This window comes from Eucyclogobius newberryi, unplaced genomic scaffold (assembly GCF_026437365.1).
Source record: "Eucyclogobius newberryi isolate DKJ021-1_F unplaced genomic scaffold, fEucNew1.0.hap1 SCAF_16, whole genome shotgun sequence".
In the NCBI taxonomy this organism is placed as follows: Eukaryota; Metazoa; Chordata; class Actinopteri; order Gobiiformes; family Gobiidae; genus Eucyclogobius; species Eucyclogobius newberryi.
The window spans coordinates 31,547,149-31,566,999 of NW_027315790.1; the positions used below are offsets into that span (position 1 = coordinate 31,547,149).

The following is a 19,851-nucleotide window of genomic DNA, read 5'->3' on the forward strand; positions in this document are numbered from 1 at the left end:
TCTGCAGTGATTTCTCCTTTTCTTTGTTTAACATCTACTTATTTTGGTTTATGTCTTTTCTGGTCTTGTTCTCTTTCTCAGAGTTTGTTTTTATACGTTTGATCATTTGAAACATTTAAAATATCACAGAAAGGAAGTGAAATTATAAATCTACAAAAATGTGCCTGATTCTTTTGTAGGAAATTACCCAGCAAACACTGGGGCAAAACTCATCTAATGTCAATTTTTTTTAAAGTTTGACAATAAAAAAAATATGAGTACGACTTTATTTTGTTGAATTCATGTTTAGAGAGTCACAAAAGTTGTTTTTGTGTAAATTCTGCAAAAACTTTGACTGGAATGAGTGTCCCTGCTGTGAGGTCACTTCCTGTCATTTTCTAAAACGTTTTCTCCACAAATACCTGCTTGATTGGTGTAAAACTATCATTTATATGTACAACAGGTATAAATACACCAAATTAAGTCAACATTAGACCAGTATTAGTAGTACTAACCCTGTCGTGGGCACTTTAACTTTACCTTCTTACAGTGAATCTATAATTGATCTGATTTTGACTAGATTTGACGTGCTATAGCTTAAAAGATAAGATAAGATAAGATAAGATAAGATATTCCTTTATTGTCCCACATGGGGAAATTTCATTGGTGCAACGCAGGTAGATACAGAGGTAGATACAGAAGAACAGATCACTTATAGGAAGTCTGAAAAACACTTTCAGTAGAAGATCTCCTATAAATAAATAAAAACTCCCATAGAAAAATAAATACATAAATAAATACCATTGCATGTGATCCCGACAGTAATTGCACATGAATATGTGTCACGACAGCACATAGGTTGCACATGAATTTCACAGTAATTGCACATGAATTCCAACAGCAATTGCACATACGACAGAATTGCACATCAGTATTAGGTTAGGTCAGTATTGCGACGGGATAACGTGACGATCTCCGGGTAAGACGACTGTTCTCCGCAGTTTCATGAGTTCCTCCTTTGTGGAAACGCGGTACGAGCCGGGGGGCGGGGCCGGAGCCGGGGGACTCGGAGCCAAGACACATCGCAACGACACGACGAAAACACTCAATCCAGCCGAATAAAGTCAAAACAAGTTAATTTAAAGCGATTCCAGTGCGTGTCCCGATCGTTTGTGAAGTTCCTATTTCATATAAACGTGTATATAAACGTGTACCGACGACACGCCGTACTTTAGCGCGGCCGGAGGGCGCGGGGGGGCTGGTGGGCTCGCTCGGAGCTAGCTCACGTCACAACAACACAACGAACGCAACGAAAAACGCTCAAATCCAGCCGAAAAAAGTCAAAAACAGTTGAATTAAAAAACTATTCCAGCGCGTGTCCCTATCGTACAGTAAAATAGAAAAAATATACTAACTATATTTACAAAATATAGGAGATAAAGCACAATAAGTGTGAGAAAGAAGAGAGAGCGTTTACACCGGCCTGCCAGCTGTACCAGCGCCCAGCTGGTAAAAGGTGCATATATTCAGACATTTAAAAGCTTCTTGCGTCTTTTGGGAGTGATTTTAGCTAGAGAACATTTTTAAGTCCGTGTACAACCCAAATGACCTCCGCGCCCACGTTAAGAATGAAACTGTGACTGACCTCCACCCTTCTTCCTCTTGGGCTTGTTCTTGGCCGGCTTCTTTTTGCTCCGGATGCTGCGGCTGTTGGAGCCTTCGGACACCGACACGCTGTTCATGCTGATGTCGTCGAAGTCGCTCTCCACGTCCGGCTCGTCCTCCTCGCTCTGTGGAAACGTTCAAACCATCTTAAAATGTACAATCAAACGCACAATAAGTGCTGAAACGTCAAGACGGGGGATGTACGTCAAGCGCGTCATGGATAAAAGACAAGCAGCGAAATAACCAGCAAAGACGGGCAAAAATTTATATTTATGAGGCTGCCCCAAATAAATTGTATGTTTGCTGTAACCCGACCCAACATTTTTCAAGTGGGTCGGCATTTTTTTTTTTTACTCGACTTTGAAGGCAAAAGAATATATATCAGAATTTCGCCATTTTTTGATTCTGGCAGTGACCCGCAGTGACCGCCAGGGGTCAGGCTTCAACAGTCAATGACTGAAAAGTGTTAAGTTTCATTGACATTTCATTTTCGGCTTTAAAATCTTTCTAGCGAGTTTCAGTGATACAAAATTATTCAACACAGCGCTTTTTTGACAAAAAAAAAAACAGTCCGAGATACAGGACAAAAAATATATATTTGGCATCATTTTGACAAAATTAAGCAATTTTTTTTCAGTTGGCTATTTTTTTTACCAGGGTGGTCGGGTTACGGCAAACATAAATTTTTTTTTTGCTCAACCTGATATTTCCACTGTTTTACTGTTCATTTTGGTGCATTTATTACTCGTGCACGGGCTAAACAGGATCACGAACGCTTGTGACCGAACACGTCTGAAAATGTGTTTTTAATTGATTTAGTATCATTTTCTTGAGTTAAAAACCTGACGGTGGAAATATGTGCATTTCGCCACAGCGTCAGAACAAGTCAAATCAAACTCAAAGATCTCATCTTCTGTCGCCGCGAGTGTGGTTTTTTTACCGATGAGCGTTTCCTCTTGTTGAATCCTCCCAGCTTGATTTTGAGCGGAGCCACTTTCTTGGCCTTCGCGTTGCTCTTCTTCTCCTGAGGTTTGGCGGTGGATTTGGTTTTCTTGCGAGCGTTTGGTCCTGCAACGGAAAAGGACAAACTTTGAATACGTTCTTCTTTTTTTCCCCCATACAGTTCCATTCAACGGGACCCTTTAAAAAACACTGTAGGATTCACGCACATGAATAAAAACACAAACATTTACACTCAAATAGATCATAGCCAATGGATGGATCATTTTCTTCGGTGCGACTTATACTCCAGAGCAACTTTCATTATTTTCACACTGGCAACCACAAGAGGGCACTCTAGGCTCTAAGCGACGCAGAAGAAGAATCTGCACTTCCTCTTCCTCTGGAGTTTGTGGAGTTGTTTAGAAGTGACACAGAGGAAGAAGAATTCAGTGGATTTAGTGATTTGGGGTAAAACTGATGCTTTGCTAAACTTGTTAGCATGTTCTTTATGCTATAGTTATCTGAATAACTGTTCATATGTTACGTTAACATACCAGACACTTACCACAGTTCTGTCTGTGCCTCATGTAGCTGAAGGTGTTAGCGTTAGCATAGGTCATGTAGCTGAAGGTGTCAACATTAGCATACGTACACCTATTCACCATGTTCTCTCATCCATTATCATTTTAAACTGCATTTCAAGATTAAATGTCTACTCCAGTGTGACTTATACGTTTTTTTCTTCTCTATTATGCACTTTTTGGCTGGTGCGACTTATACGCCGGAAAATACGGTACATTTAATACAAAAACAGTGCGATTCGTTGCATTTGAACGATGTCCTTTCCCTAATTGTTGCTGAGACAGTTACGTTGAACTGAACAGCGACCGTCGGTGAAAGTGCTGCTCTCGGCGTCCGATTGACCGTCCAGCGCCACCTGCAGGACGTGGACGGCTTCGATAGGCGCCTTTGACCCAGCGACTCGAACTCGGGTTCAGTCGGTCTAGATTTACTCTCCGAACGCATCAGGGAAAACGAGGCATTAACGGCAGCTGTGATGGCGACTGAACTGAACGTCTCAATATTTGGTGTCATTTCACCACAACGATATTCAATTAAATAGAAATGTGTTAAAGAAATTTCTTTAAACGCATTAGCTGAGGTTTAATTATCAGTTTAAAAGTTCAGAATCCTTAAAAACCCTTCTCAATTTCTTTCAAACTTGACATAACTTTGTTCATTTTTATGTTGAATCGGCTCTTTATGTGGCGTTTAAGCAGGTGAACAGGAAGATGTATTAATTATGAAACTATATTCATCTTAAATTGCTGTGATTTACTTTAAAACACTGTAGGATTTATGCTCAGCACTATTTCTACTTTCTGGTAACAGACTTTGCAACTGTAATTCCTGCTCGTGAACTCAGATGGTCATGGAACTCCCACGTACGAGAAATGACTGCGTGTTGCACCAAGGACGGCCAAACGGTGGCGCTATAAAGGGTTTTAATAACGGCAAAAACACTGTAAACCTTTGTCACAGGGTAAATCTGACTATATTGTGTTACGGTCGTAGAGATAAATTACTCTGTGGCTGTGAGATTAATGGAAATCTAAATTTTAAAGGACACGGTGAGCAAATCGCTAAAGGTGCCATCGTTGTCTCCACAAACGGAATATACGGTCAAATTCTGCGTCAAATCTGCTGTGAAATACGGGCGAGTTTGTCATTTCATTAGGACTTTTTATGTATTTTTGTCCATTCGTGTTTAATAGTGAGCTTTGAACAGAATCCCACTATTGAAAATATAAATCGTAAATCTAAAATCGCAGTCACAATTCGTGTCAGAAAAATCACAATTCAATATTTTCTCCCAAAGCAATGTTAAATAATGAATAAAAGTGCAGAGGGAAAACTCGAGGGAAAGTTGTTTGTGCGTTTTAAGGTTTGCACAGGTCAAAAAAAAAATGTATACATGTATTTTGTTTTTAAAATAATGTGTTAATTACAAGTTTAAACATTTTAAAACAAGCACAACACGTGAGGACAAAAACGTGATGAGATTAAAGCGATTCACGCCAGAGAAGTGCAGCTGAGGATGAAGAGGAAAAACAAAGCAGCTCGAGCTCTAATCCACTGACCTTTGCCCTCCTTGGTCTTGGCCTTGCGGATGGGCGGGGCGGGCGGCGGCGGCTCCGGCGCTGCAGGCGGCGCTGGAGCGGTCTCCGACACCATGTTGTCCACGGTGGAGGGGATGTTTGCGGTTGCCAGGGCGGCGTTGGCCGCGGCGGCTCCTCTCAGAGGATTATTGGTGCTGAACTCGCGCCACTTTGCCCCCAAAACCATCATCATCTTGGACACGGCGATCTTTGGGTTCTTCGCGGCGATGAGCGGCCTGAGGAGAGAGGGCGAGACATTCAGCAGACGCCATGATTGAAAAAATTCTGTTTTCATGTGCATAAAGAAAGGCTGAATGATATTTACGGTCATTTGTCCCACATGAATAAAAGACAAACATTTACCTTCAATCCTATATTTCAATGGATGGATCTTTCTTATTTTTTCCACTACATTTAACACAAACACCACACGATTCGTTGCATTTGAACAATGTCCTTTCCCTAATTGTTGCTGAGACAGTTACGTTGAACTGAACAGCGACCGTCGGTGAAAGTGCTGCTCTTGGCGTCAGTTTGACCGTCCAGCGCCACCTGCAGGACGTGGACGGCTTCGATAGGCGCCTTCGACCGAGCGACTAACTCTGCTCATTTCACAAGGATATTCAGACGAAATCCAATCAAACAGAAATGTGTTAAAACATTTCTTTAAAACGCATTAGTTGAGGTTGAATAAGACAAAAGTTGAAAAATCCTTAAAAACTCTACGAAATTTCTTTAAAACTTGACATAACTTTGTTTATTTTAATTTTAAAATCAGCTCTTTTTGTGGCGTTTAATCAGATGAACAGGAAAATGTATAAACTAAATTCATTTTAAATTACTGTAGTTTACTCACACAAATTACAAGTTTTTCATCATGTCATGTTTTCATATAGAAACAGACTAAATTTCACATATTTTTGGGGTATTTAAATCTGAAAAAATGGACAAAGCGAGGTTTAATTTAATGTAATCCTTTTGCATGTATTGGGTACAAAAGAGGATTTTGGATTTATTTCATTTTTGAGCAAATTACACCAGTCAAATTTCAATTCATTTTTTTGACTTAAAACTTGAATAAAACAACAAATCCTTCTGTATTTTCTGTCAAATTCTTGTTCATTTCAAGATTACAAAGTGAGTTTCGGTGCTACTTTAAGTTCTCTGCGAGAGGAAAACACATTTTAAGAGAACAGCGTTTGAATTTACAAAAAAATAAAACATAAATGCGCGCAGACTGGACACTTTTGTCATTTCCACATGAAAACATAAGCAGAGCGAGCAAACTGACCAAAAAACAAAGCAAAAAACCCACAAACTCCACATTCACTATACTGCCTTGTTTCTGACACTTTGTTGCACGACGCTAGCGCAGAACACGAGCGTTAAAGCAGCGTTTTACCTGACAAACTGGTCAAAAAACAAAAAATAGCGTTTAGCCTTCAGCGTCTCGCCTTAAACCATAAACTCACCATTCACATCGACGTTCGCGATACTGCCTCGTTTCTGACACTTAGTTGCACGACGCTAGCGCAGAACACGAGCGTTTTAAGCGGCGTTCACGACAAACTGACCAAACAAAAACAGCGTTTAGCCTGCAGCGTCTCGCCTTAAACGATAAACTCCACATTCATGTCGATGTTCGCGATACTGCCTCGTTTCTGACACTTTGTTGCACGATGCTAGCACAGAATACGAGCGTTAAAGCGGCGTTTTACCTGACGAACTGGCTGAAGGCTTTGTAGTTTGTGAGCGCGCGGTAATCCTCCTCCGAGAACACATGGTCGATGTCCTCCATGCCCCAGTCGTCCAGCAGCTGCGAGGAAGACTTCGGCTCCTGAAAGACAAACGTGGGACGGGTGAAGACGCCGCGGGACGAGTAACGAGCCAAAGCGGGGATCAGATGCAGAGAGAGAAACAAATATGACAATAAACTAATCCCAAGACGTAATACGAGTCGGACGGCACAAAAGGTCACAAAAAATAACGATATCACAAAGATTTGACATTTACGGTCTTTTCAAAGTCATTTTATTCGTGATTTTTCTCATCAAGTCCAACTCGTTTTTGTCTCGGTTTAGTCTTAATTTTGGTTTGTTCATTTTGACCAGTTTAACAGATAAATCAAAAGGAGAAATATTGTAAGTATTGTAAGAAATCATGTCTTATTTCGATGGATTTTTTAATAATTTGTGATTATTATGAGGAGTGTTTAATCTTTTATTTCGAGCTCTAACAAATGATTATTTTGGTAATAGATTATTTTTATGATGATTATTTTGACAATTGATTATTTTTAAGCGGAAATTATGTTTTAAAATATATAGAAAAGTGACCATTTTCAAACTGAATTAGGCATTTTTAGTGAAATTAAAAGAAATGACAATTTTGGAAGCAAAATCTAGTCCCTTCTGCTCAGCCTTTCATAAAAAAAACAAATGTAAAGTGCTTTTTGTCTTGCCGTTTATGTCAAATTGTTCAGAAAGTTTGATTTGATAAAGCTAATGTGTGAGGAAATAAAGTTAAGGCTTTTAATGTAGCTTTGGTCGAGATCGTAACAGTGAATTTGTCTTTTTAAATTGACCCAGATGAAGCTAAACAGATGCTGCATAAAAAAAAAAAAAAAAACTTTTACTCATTTCTTACATCATCTGGGGTCATTTCTGCTCCGTCCGAGTCATAAAACCTCTTCTCTCAGCACACAACATGTTTTAGGGGAAGTGTGTAGTTCAGAAAACCATTCAATCGACTCCTTAATTAGGTGACAATAATTTTAATAAATCATTGAGTTGCGATAAATCAGTTCTTGTCCTAGTATTGTACTGCACTGTGCTGTACTTGAGGCTTGAGTACACCTTCTGTACCGTCGTCACCCCCTACGCCCCTTAGCCGCAATTATGTGAGACTGTGAGGCTTCCAGTGACACGTGGGTTCTAAAATGTCAGAGCCACTTTTCAAAAATAGAAAACGAGCAAATGACCAAAATCTGCCGCGTGTTACGGTGAAATGTCACGACGAAGAGGCGGAGCTTGGCAGCTCTTCTCAGTCTTGGCCATTTTAGATCAATATTGTAGTTTACGGGGAGCAAAATAGTTTAAAAAGCACTTAAAAAACTCTAAATGTGTCTTATTTAAAAAGGCAAACACAGAGAAATGCTGTGAAAACGACTGGCGATTGTCCATTTTTGGCGTTTAAATGCATTCGACTCAAACTCTCGCTGATGTTTGAATAAATCAGAGCTGGTTTTACGTCACTTCATGAGTCGTTAGTGAATGAGAGCAATCAAGCGGCAGAGACACTCGTGTGTGCTCAGCTTTAATGGAAATAAACATTTTAACCCGTTTTTTAACGACATCGACCTGGAAAAGACGACTCAAACTGCGGGAGAAACTGAGTGCAGGGCCGTGCGACGCAGCCAATTTGAATTGTCAGCTAGATTCAGGCGTTTTTTCACCCGTTGACAGCAGTTACGGCCAGGAAAAGCGCAGTTTTTCAATAAAAGTATGAATAATAATCACAAAGTAAATATATTGCATCTATCGTTTTTTTAAATGAAAAGGCAGATTTTATTCAGGATTTTCCTGAATTCATTTGAAACTTGACCTTGATTTAATCTTAGTTTTGTTGCAGTTTGACTCGTGAATAAAAGAATATATTCAAATATCACTATAATATCAATATGGCATGTTTTCCACAGATGGTGCAGCCCTAGTTTGGATCAGAGTTCAGACTTTGGAGGAAGAAGTTTGACCATTTCTTATGTCAAAAGCAAATGATTAAAAGTCTGCCCTTGTGTGCGCTTCATTCAAGTTAAAAAATACATTTGTTTGAGTCATTAGCTCCGTTGTTGCATCAATGGAATTTCCCCATGTGGGACAATAAAGGAGTATCTTATCTTATCTTAATCATTAGATTCGCTAGAAAAGCAAAAACTGTCGTCATTTAACCAATTACAAGTTTATCCTACGTCTAGAGCCGATATTCTGATAATATCATCACAAAGCATCAGGAATGTTCTAAAATGTGTGTGAATGTCTTTGTCGAGGGTCAAACGTTGAACTAAAATGCAGAAATGACTTTATACCATCGTTTTGGTGATTACGCCAAATGTTTCTGCCTTTTTCTAATAGACAAAACACTGCACTCAACTATTGCGATATTTTTATAAACCTCGCACTTCTACACATCACCGTGACCATACAAAACCCCAAACGTCCAGCATTTCAGCCAATTAGAAGTTTTGAGAGCCGTTCAGCCGCGGTAAGAATTCAAAAGTAGGTTTTTTAAATTGCATTGTATAGTTTGTTTCAGGACATTCTGAAAACGTCCGTGAGCGCCGGCATCTTAAACGTGTTCGCGGACGTCCAAACTGCAGCTTTTACCCTGAAAAACCCCACGTAAATCGCATGCTTTTTCCAACTGCGACCACAGAAACTGCGATAAATAAAGACGATCTCTTTCTTCCACAGACTGTCACAGCCGCGGTTTGATACAGAGACCGATGAATCAGAGCGTAATTGAAAAAAAGGGGTCAAAAGCAGAGAAAGCGGTGCAGCGTTGCCATGGAAACTGCATATCGCACTCGGCAACGGACGGCCCGACGGTAATATTCTGTAAGACGGCTGCAATTAAGGTCCGCAGGGGGCCCTTTGTTTGGCTCCGCTGCGGCTTTTTTTTGGGGGGGGGGACGCGCCGCCGGCTGAGAAAGTAGGAACGCGGCGGCCATTTTGAGCTAAAAATAGAATCGGAAACACTTGACGAGGAACGCGACGTGAAATGGTGCCTTATGTATTATTGATCGACGAGCGTGTGCGTCGCGGCTGTGTCCCGAGCGGAAACTGTAGGAGAAACGGTGGTTTTCCGAACGTCCGGATTTGATGCGGTTAGAAGAGGGCGATCGCAAACGCCCGGGGTTTATACAGCGACACGTTTCCATATCTTGGACTTATAAATAACGCTTTTAAACATATGTATACATTGTGAGGAGAAAATTTGTCTTTTAACAACCGTTGGGGCAATAATCGTACTCGAAGAAGACACGTTATGACCCGGTGATCATCTACGGCGCGTGTGGGAATAACTTTTTTTTTAACACTGGGGGGATTTCAATTGCCATGTGGATACGCGGCGACTCTGTGAAAAGACCGGGAGAAGTACAGAGCGTTGGCCGTGTATCGGGGGCAGTAAAAACAGGGATATTTGGAGCCGTGGGGTCTTGAATGCGGTTGCGGTTAAAGAGGGCGATCGCAAACGCCCGGGGTTTATACATCGACGCGTTTCCAATTCTTGACGTGTAAATAACGCTCGTGAACCCCCGTATGAGTCGTGGGGAGGAAATGTGTCTTATAATAATCGAACTTAAAGACATGTTATGACTTTGCCTGCTGAATAGTGATAACTTTTTCACACTGTGGGAATTTTAATTGCCATGTGGATACGCGGCGACTCCGTGAACAGACCGGGATAAGTACAGAGCTTTGGCCGTGTATCAGGAGCAGTAAAAATGGGGGTATTTGGAGCAATGAGGTTGTGAATGCAGGAGATTATAGATTACTCAGAACGCGTATGAACGGGAAAGTGAGAAGAAAAACACACATTTGTAACACGGTTAAAAGCTCTATCAAATCAACTCTGCATAATATGTCTACAACTTTATGGACAAAATAAAGTGGATCTGCCAAAACCGCCAGATAAAAGCACTTATACAATAGAGTAAATGTTAAAAAAAGACAACATTTTGCTTCTAGAATTTAGTTATTATTGCGTTTTAGTTCTTATGATTCCATGGGTTTTCAAAACAATGGTCATTTTTGCACATGATGTAATTGAAAACCATTTCTTATGTATGAAAACGTATGCCCCGCCCCGTTTTGTGACCCAAATAACACTGATTATTTATTAGTCAATTAATAGTGATGAATAAAATATTAGTTGGAAACGTTCTGATGTTGGTCGAGCAACGAGCTGCGATTTTGTTCTTTTGAGGATGAAACGTTCAGCTTCGTGAACTGGTTTTGGCGTTTTGATTCGTTATGTTTAAGAGTCGTCCAGTTCAGCGATTCTCAACATGGGGGTCGCGAAATGATTCCAGTGCCCTGTATACAACAGCAACAATTCAGAATCTACGTTTCTGAATTGTTGGTCGACGTTTAACCGGGTCCATGTTCTCAAAATGATGTCACTTTTGGGACGGTGACTGAAAAAGGTATCTTAGCGACGCGCCCGTCACTCAAACCGCCCGACACGCCCCCCCCCCCCCCCGATCCTTTTGCGGGTCGCATCGCTCACCGAGTCGTCGTCATCGTCGTCCTCTTCCTCCTCCTCCTCGGGTTCCGGCTCTTTCCGCTTGGAGCTGCGGTCGTTGCTGGAGCCGCTCCTCTTCTTCTCTTTCCCGGTGCTGCCGCCGCCGCCACCGCGCTGCTTCTTCTTCTTGCGTCCCGGCGTGTAGTCGCTGCCCTCGCTGTCCGACCGCTGCAGGGCGCTGCCTTCCGCCAGCTCGGCCGCGCCCGCCGTGTCCATGGGCTCCGGGGAACTCGCGGCCAGCTCCTGAGGGACGAGGAGACGCGAGCGTGTTTTTAAAGCTTTTAACCATCACAATAAACAAGTAAACGCTCTCTGGTGAGACTGGCGCCCTGGTGGTGAACTGTGGAACTTTCCTGCTCGCTTCAATGTTATTGCCAGTGTTGGGAAGAATACCGTATTTTCTGAACTATAGGCTGCACCTTTTTTCATATAGTTTTGGCCGGATGAGACTTTTACTTATACTCCGGAGTGACTTGTGTGATATCATTTGTTATTTTCACACTTAAAACTGAATTTCATACTCCAGCGCGACTTATGAGTTTGTTTCTTCTACATTATGCATTTTTGGGCTGGTGCGACTTATACTCTGGAAAATACGGTAGTTTAATTTGAACACAGGCCTTAAATATTCTGTCGTTTGTAACATTCTGAATACTTTCATTTCGAGCTGAATCATGTATTTGTCCAAAAAACACAACGTGAAAGATTAAAAACAGCTTTGTGTTCCGACGCATAGTTCTTTGGTACATAATGAAATACGATTTAAGTCCTAGAACTACTCAGATCAACATTCAACATCTCCATGGAGACACCAGGCACAGGTCAGATCTCTGGAGAGGTGACCCTGCTCACAGCAAAAATGCAAGTTTTTCCAAATGTTCAACCTCCTGGACATGTTTCAATATATTTTTTCTTCTTCTAAAATTAGGCAGCCCTACAAAGCATTCATATCTCCATGGAGACGAGCAGGTGGCAGACCATAGAAAGCCCCAGAAAAGTGATATAGTACTCCTTTAGAGCCTTCTCTTATCAGTATGTACGAGGTAATATCGTTTTTGTACATTTTAACCACAAAAATCCATGATGTAACTTTAATTGTTTGCGTCACGTTATTTCTTTGAACCTCCAGGTGCTGAAACGCCAGATAAGTCCAAGTGTCTGCGAGACAATCAACTCAACACTTGATCCTGTGTCCAAACATTTGACAGAGATGGCCAAACTTCAACCGTGGCACATTTCACACATTGTTAAGAGCCCGTTTTCCGTCCTCTCACGACTCGCCAGAAGACCCCCCGGCCGTCGTCTCGGTGCCCGGCCCTGACCCTCGACGACGCCCACTCACCTCTCGCCGCGACCGCCTCTTGCTGCTTTTGCTTTCGCGGCTCTTCTTCGCCTTCTTCTTCTTCTTCACTTTGGGCGTTTCCGTTTCTGAAATGTCCTCCTCTTCATCGTCTGCGAAAGATGAAGCCGCCGTCGATTAGTGACACAAAAATGAACAGTATTTTACATCGTTTCCGACCTTAAAACAGGGACGGACGATTAAAAAGTGCCTAGTTTTGAACGTGCGACTGCGAGTGAATGCGTTTAGTGCGGATTTGACTGAACGAGAACAAACAAGCGTTTAGGAAATCACAAATTACAGCAGAGATTGTTGAAACGGGGATAAAACATCGAGCGCGGCGGCAAACGGACGTGAGATTAGAGCGACTGTAGCATCGGCGCTATATTCTGACAGGAAAACATTACGATGACTGAGAATATTATTGAAAGGAAGAAACAGACGCTATAATCCCCGTGAACTGGTTCTAAAAAGTAGAATACGGTCTTTTTTTAAACAATAACTGCAACAATTACAAAGTGGAATGAAATTAAAAACTAGGATTAAGTAAGTGCCTTTAATGTGTCTTAGAAGTGCCATTATCAACGTTCTGTAGCCAACCAAAAATATTGTTCAGGCATTTATTTATCGAACAATGAGTCGATGTGATTATTGTGACAGGCCTAATTGCAAAACATCATGTCACAAAGGCGCTGGTCCAGCTGGCAGCCCGGTGCAACGCTCCGCTCTTTTTTCACACTTATTGTGCTTTATCTTTAGTTGTACGATCGGGACACGCGCTGGAATCGCTTTAATTCAACTTGTTTCGACTTTGTTCGGCTGGATTATTGCGTGTTTTTCGTCGTGTCGTTGTGATGTGCGCTAGCTCGGAGCTAGTCCCCCCGGCCCCACCGCGCCCCCCGGCCACCGCGCCGGTGCGCGTTTATACAAAGGAGGAACTCCTGAAACTGAGGGGGAAACCATCGTCTTACCCGGAGATCGTCACGTTATCCCGGTGGACATCCTCATTCTTCCCCCCCATCCCTTGTTGGGAAATGGGAGGTTTTGTCTATAGGAGTTTTTCTATTAAGAGTGTTTTTTAAAACTTCCTATAATCTGTTATTTGTTATCTGTTATAATCTGTCCTTTTCCTCTGAATCTACCTGCGTTGTATCAATGAAATTTCCCCATGTGTGGACAATAAAAGGAATATCTTATATCTTAAAACTGTATGTGAATGTGTTTAGAGACAATAAATTATAAATGTATACTAGAGAAATCAGCTTTCAAAAGTACTAAATTAATACATTTTGGGTTTATTTATTTAGCATGATTTTTTTATTTAATCATGTGCAATACTGTCATATTAATGTGCAATACTGTCATAATCATGTGCAATACATAATGCCAATCATCTTGGTGCAATGTTCTGTCCATACAATAGCTGTAAATAAGAGTTATTGTTATTATTTTTGTTTTATTAAGAGTTGAAGTTTTTATAAGTAATGTTTTTTTAAATCATCATTTACTTCTGTGCCTACTTTGTGATGCAACTGTGGAATTTCCCCATTGTGGGACAAATAAAGGCTCATCTTAACTTATAAGTGAAAATGGAAACATAAGGATTAAAATGTGTAAATTTGCATCATTGGGACTAGGAGTGGGAAATATTGAGGTTGGAAAACATTTTATAAACAAATAAATGCTGTTTATCATCTCAATTATGATATTCACGTATTGAACCAAACAAAGTTCAGAAACATCACTTTAACGGCAGATTATGCTGCACTTATTTGTTGTAGAGCTGATTTTTTTTTATTTCTAGATATTCTAAACGCGTTCCACCCGAAACACTGAAAATGCACCAGGAAAAGAACAAAAGGTGCGTTAAGTTGCACCATTTTTGGGGAAACAAATTATTGCCAAATGCTCATTCTAGGGCCGCTCTCTCCGCGCATTTGTCCCGCAGCAGGAGCGCATTTGTCCCGCAGCAGCATGAGCATTTGTCCCGCAACAGCAGGAGCATTCGTCCCGCAGGAGCATTCGTCCAGCAGCATGAGCATTTGTCCCGCAGCATGAGCATTCAGGAGCATTTGTCCCGCAGCATGAGCATTCAGGAGCATTTGTCCCGCAAGAGCATGCAGGAGCACGGTGCGTCCATTGCAGCACTTGAAGTCGACTCTAGGACGATCTGTTCTGGCCTTGTTTGATGCGCGTGCACGAGCTTATTATGCAAACAATAAACAACGCGAGACTTGGATGGACGTAGGACGCCTTCTCCCGACAGCACTACTTTTTTCCAAAACCGTCGCATTGTGTTTAAATACAAAACAACTAAATAAATGCGCCCTTTATTGCGTTTATGCACTTTTCACTTCAGAGTCATTGGAATAAACACTCAAAACGTGAAAAAATGCACGGTGTTTGAACAATGAACAATGGGTGTGGATTATGTTTGGAAGACGTTAACACACGCGCGCGGGGAAAACGTTAAAAAATAAGCGGTGCAGAAAAAAAAAAAAAAAAGTGTAAATATAAGTATAAAGCTCGCGAACGTCATCCCCCGGTCCGTAAAGCTAACTGGCTGCCTCCATCTTGTCATCGGCAACGTAAAAAAAATACCGGTAGCTGCTAATGCTAAGCTAGGCCCCAGCGACAAAACAAGCCGGTTACGGAACAAATTGCCACGTTTTACTCGTTATCACGCAGTTTTGTACGTTTTTACTTTTGTTTCCATGTAATCCGCGCGTTTATTGCCCGGAATGTGTTCGCAGCGTCCGCAAAATCCGCGAGTTTTGACGAAGCCGCGGCTAACGTTAGCATTTAGCATACCGGCAGTTAGCTTAGCACGTAGCATTCTAAAACGCAAGGCATTTGGTTCGAGGCGGGACTTGGGTCAGTTCACAGGGAAAAAACATCCAAAACTATCAAAGTGGCTTTTATTAGAGTTAATAATTAATAAATATACGTTTATTCAAGTGTCACGAGGTTTGAGCAAGGTAAACATGGGAATATTTGACAAATGTAAGTTAACTAATATACTATATTTTAAAAACAAGGCAAAACGAGATAATGAATATCAAACTGGTTAAGATTCTTTATGGATAATAAGGTCATATTTAAGACAATTATGATAGAATATATAGCTTTTAATCGTTTGTACACAGAAAGTGGCAGTAATATTCTACATTTTATAATAATCTGTGCAATTCAGACGTAGCCTTAACTCAAATCATTAACACTTTTTTTTATCACTTTAGGGTCCAACATAATGTTACTTTCCTCTTAAAATACATTTAAACTTACAATGACAAATACACAATCATATGGTGTGTGTTTAAGGAGTTAACATTTACTTATCAGGGGAAATAAGGTTGTGTCGAGTTATTAAGTTTTTTATTAAACAAAATCCATTATCTATGCTAATCTAAATATATAAAATGACTATTATTATAGATATAGAGCTACCGTGAAGCTTACCAACTTTGCCCACGTCTATACTATATTGAATTCAGACAAAACCCAAGCTAAAACGTGAATATACCACTCGCAAAACAATTACAAATCACGTTTTGTTGTCACTTTTACCTCAAAAACCATGTTGTGTTGTCACTTTAAGCTCAAAAACCACGTTGTATTGTCACTTTAAGCTCAAAAACCACGTTGTATTGTCACTTTAGGCTCAAAAACCACGTTGTATTGTCACTTTAAGCTCAAAAACCACGTTGTGTTGTCACTTTTACCTCAAAAACCACGTTTTGTTGTCACTTTTACCTCAAAAACCACGTTGTATTGTCACTTTAAGCTCAAAAACCACGTTGTGTTGTCACTTTTACCTCAAAAACCACGTTTTGTTGTCACTTTTACCTCAAAAACCATGTTGTATTGTCACTTTAAGCTCAAAAACCACGTTGTGTTGTCACTTTTACCTCAAAAACCACGTTTTGTTGTCACTTTTACCTCAAAAACCATGTTGTGTTGTCACTTTAAGCTCAAAAACCACGTTGTATTGTCACTTTAAGCTCAAAAACCACGTTGTATTGTCACTTTAAGCTCAAAAACCACGTCGTATTGTCACTTTAAGCTCAAAAACCACGTTGTGTTGTCACTTTTAACTAAAAAAAAAAAAAAAAAAAAAAAAAAAAAAAACACGTTTTGTTGTCACATTTACCTCAAAAAACACGTTTTGTTGTCACATTTACCTTAAATAACACGTTTTGTTGTCACCTTTATCTCAAAACCCACGTTGTGTTGCCACTTTTACCTCAAATAACGTTTTGTTGTCACTTTTACATTTAACTCGCGTTTAGCACCGAGCGAGTGACGTGTGCGCCCAGGCCACGCCCCCGGATCGAGATGCCCCGGCTGTAAGTGCGCGCGCAGCCCCGGCACATTTTGGCTCGCCGCTGCTCGCTCTCCACAAACATGATTCATACGGAACGTCAAAACATCTGCCCGGGCGCTAACGCAGACACGAGCACCATTAGCAACCGCGGGAGGCTAACAAACGAGGCTCGCGCTTACCGTGCATCAGGCGACTCTCCGCGGCTCCGTAGTCCTCCCGCTCGTCCTCGCTTCCCGACATAGCGCCCCGAACTTTTGAGTTAGCCCGCAGAAGCTAACCAAAATAAAGTTGTTAATCTTGCAGGTAATCCAGAGTTGTGGCGTCTGTTTTGAGGGGAGAAAGAAGCACAGAACAAAAAGGAGGGATAAGGCGAAAGGGAAGTGACTGTTGAACGGGTTGTTTCGCCCCGGGAGTGAAGCGAAGTGACTCCGCGCGCGCGCGGGTCGGAACGGAACCGCGACCGACCGCGAGGCTCGGTTTAAGGGACGTTTAAGAGTTTTTAAACAAGGTTTTCCCCAAGTTCAAAAGCGCACGGTAAATGTGGAGGTGCTCGTTAATCCACGACTGCGGCGGCTTTAGCGTCAAAAAAGAACGGTGCAAAAATCCACAAAATACAAAATAAAATCGACCAAAAAAAAGAAAAGCGAGGCAGCGGCGGCGGCGGGCCAGCTTCACGCACGAACAACACGCACAAAAAAAGAACTGAAATACTTACAACTTGACTCCCAGAAACAGTGACTCCTCGGACCCCACTTCGGCCGATCGATCGACCCCCGCGCGCGGCTAAAGCGCTTTTCTTTTTGCCGTGTGTTTCCGTGTTTTTTCCCCTCCGCGCGTGGTACAGCGTGTGCGCACGGCCAGGCACCGTCCTCCGCTCTGTCTCCCGGTTCCCTCGCTTCAGACGGCGCGCGCGCACACACAAAGAGATCAAGGGGGCAGACATCCCATAATATGCCCCCCCTACGCTCGGCCGCCGCCCCTCCCCCACTCTGCTTACTTACCTTGCGCCGTACAGACCATAATAGTCAGCCCTCACCCCCGCCCTCCCCTGTCCGCGTGCGCCACATACTCCTCTTCCCCATTCCTCCTCCGGTGCGCGCGCGCGCGTGAGCGGCGGCGGCCCCCCCTCCCGCGACGATCGCCATGGATACGAGAGCCCCTCCCACCTCGCCATCCCATAATAATCATCATCATCATCATCACACAGAGAGAGATCCTACAATAACTCCAAAACGAGAGAGATGCAGAGAGGAGACGTCACGTGTCAGAACTGCGCGCGCGCGGCTGCACTGTACGCACGCGGCTCCCGCACACACACGCGGCTCCCGCACACACACGCGGCTCCGTAACTACAGTCCACATGATGAGGGGCTCTTAATGTGATGTGAGGCCGAAGTTTACCGGCTACAGGTGTTTGAAGAGGTCAGAAGTTTACTGTACAGGAAGTTAGTGCACGTTATAATAACCCGTGTTTATCAACTTGGCAAACTTCTAAAAGTAGGCCCTGAAAAGTAGTCCTGCTAATAAAGGTCAAAGGTTGAGAGTGAAGAAGATGACCCAAAGTTTAACGACTACAGGTGTTTGAAAAGGTCAGAACTTTACCGTACAGGAAGTTACTGCACGTTATTATAACCCGTGTTCATCAAACCAGCAAACTCAAAACATTAGGCCTTGAAAAGTAGTTCCACTAAAAAGGTCAAAGGTTGAGAGAGAAGAAGATGACCCAAAGTTTAATGGCTACAGGTGTTTCAAAGGGTCAGCAAAAGGTCAGAAGTTTACTGTACAGGAAGTTAGTGTATGTTATTATAACCCGTGTTTATCAAAGCGGCAAACTTCTAAAAGTAGGCCCTGAAAAGCAGTCCTGCTAAAAAGGTCAAAGGTTAAGAGTGAAGAAGATGACCCAAAGTTTACCGGCTACAGGTGTTTTAAAATGTCAGAACTTTACCGTACAGGAAGTTACTGCACGTTATTATAACCCGTGTTTATTAATGCAGCAAACTCAAAACATCAGGCCTGTAAAAGTAGTCCTACTAAAAAAGGTCAAAGGTTGAGATTGAAGCAGATGACCCAAAGTTTAACAACTAGAGGTGTTTGAAAAGGTCAGCAAAAGGTCACAACATTACTGTACAAGAAGTTAGTGTACGCTAGAATAACCCGTGTTTGTCAAAGCAGCAAACTTCTAAAAGTAGGCCCTAAAAAGTAGTCCTGCTAAAAAAGGTCAAAGGTTGAGCGTGAAGCAGATGACCCAAAGTTTAACGGCTACAGGTGTTTGAAAATGTATGAAATGACCAAACCATCCAGCAAAGTCCAAAAGTTGCCAAATCGAGTTGACCCTGAAACGGAGGCGCGCGAAAAGCAGTCGTATTGAAATATGGAAGACCAAAGGTGATACAAAAGGGCGGCGAGTGATGCAGGCGACGCCCGGAGTCTGCGGGCGACGCCCGGAGTCTGCAGGCGCTCCAAAGGGTCAACGTTTGACCGTAGCGCAGAGGTCCAAACCCTTTTTCACAGAGAGCTGCTCGTTGAAACATGCCGAGGCACAGACGGTGAGTCATTCAGATTTAAGCTAGCTTAGCCGCTGTACCTTTGAGAGGGCGTGGTCGACCTTCGGCCCGCATCACCTTTATAGCAACACAGGTATCTATCATTTAATTCTCAGAAAAATACAGTTCTAGTCAAATATGAAAGGTCAAACGTGCGTCGAAAGGTCAGAAGTTCAGACGCAAACAAGTAGAAACTGGACGAGTTCTAAAAATAGACCTTTTATTGCGCAATAGCAATCCAGACAGTTGCAAAGTCAAAGTATTGCGCAAAAAGCAATCGCCAGCTGACCCCAAACAGACAGACGTGGGCCCGAAACGGTGAGTCGTGCGGTTTGGGTTACGGGGGTTTGAAAAGAGGACAAAACAACAACCAGAACTTTTTTTTTCCATTTATGAAGCGGTTGCCGAGTCGAGGTAACGAAAAGGTCAACGCCGCGATGACCCCGAGCACAGCGACGAAATGTGAAGGGTCAAAGGTGAAGCAAACCGACAGCAAAACAATTGACCTTTTTCACATAAACGCATAAAAAATTAGGCCCGTTTTCGTAATAATTGACGACTCGTGCTAAAATACTGCATCTTCTGAGCGGTTTGTGC

General features: G+C 42.2%; 1 protein-coding gene and 2 non-coding genes across 3 annotated transcripts in view; all 3 read right to left on the bottom strand.

Annotated features, from left to right (window-relative positions):
• The window catches only part of LOC140362199 (chromodomain-helicase-DNA-binding protein 4-like), a 38,489-nt gene extending 20,807 nt beyond the window's left edge, over positions 1–17,682 (bottom strand). The window contains exons 1-8 of the mRNA XM_072448275.1: positions 17,427–17,682; positions 16,891–16,984; positions 12,391–12,500; positions 11,034–11,291; positions 6,464–6,582; positions 4,728–4,981; positions 2,585–2,712; positions 1,631–1,769 (exon numbers count right to left, since the gene is read on the bottom strand). Coding sequence (XP_072304376.1) covers positions 1,631–1,769; positions 2,585–2,712; positions 4,728–4,981; positions 6,464–6,582; positions 11,034–11,291; positions 12,391–12,500; positions 16,891–16,984; positions 17,427–17,654 — 1,330 coding nt within the window. The 5' untranslated portion in view covers positions 17,655–17,682. The remainder of the gene's footprint in view (positions 1–1,630; positions 1,770–2,584; positions 2,713–4,727; positions 4,982–6,463; positions 6,583–11,033; positions 11,292–12,390; positions 12,501–16,890; positions 16,985–17,426) is intronic.
• LOC140362332 (small nucleolar RNA SNORA16B/SNORA16A family) lies at positions 3,421–3,557 on the bottom strand. Its single transcript, XR_011927062.1, has one exon. It is a non-coding gene; the product is annotated as a small nucleolar RNA SNORA16B/SNORA16A family (small nucleolar RNA).
• LOC140362331 (small nucleolar RNA SNORA16B/SNORA16A family) lies at positions 5,195–5,331 on the bottom strand. The gene has a single exon (XR_011927061.1). It is a non-coding gene; the product is annotated as a small nucleolar RNA SNORA16B/SNORA16A family (small nucleolar RNA).
• Positions 17,683–19,851: the final 2,169 nt, after the last annotated feature.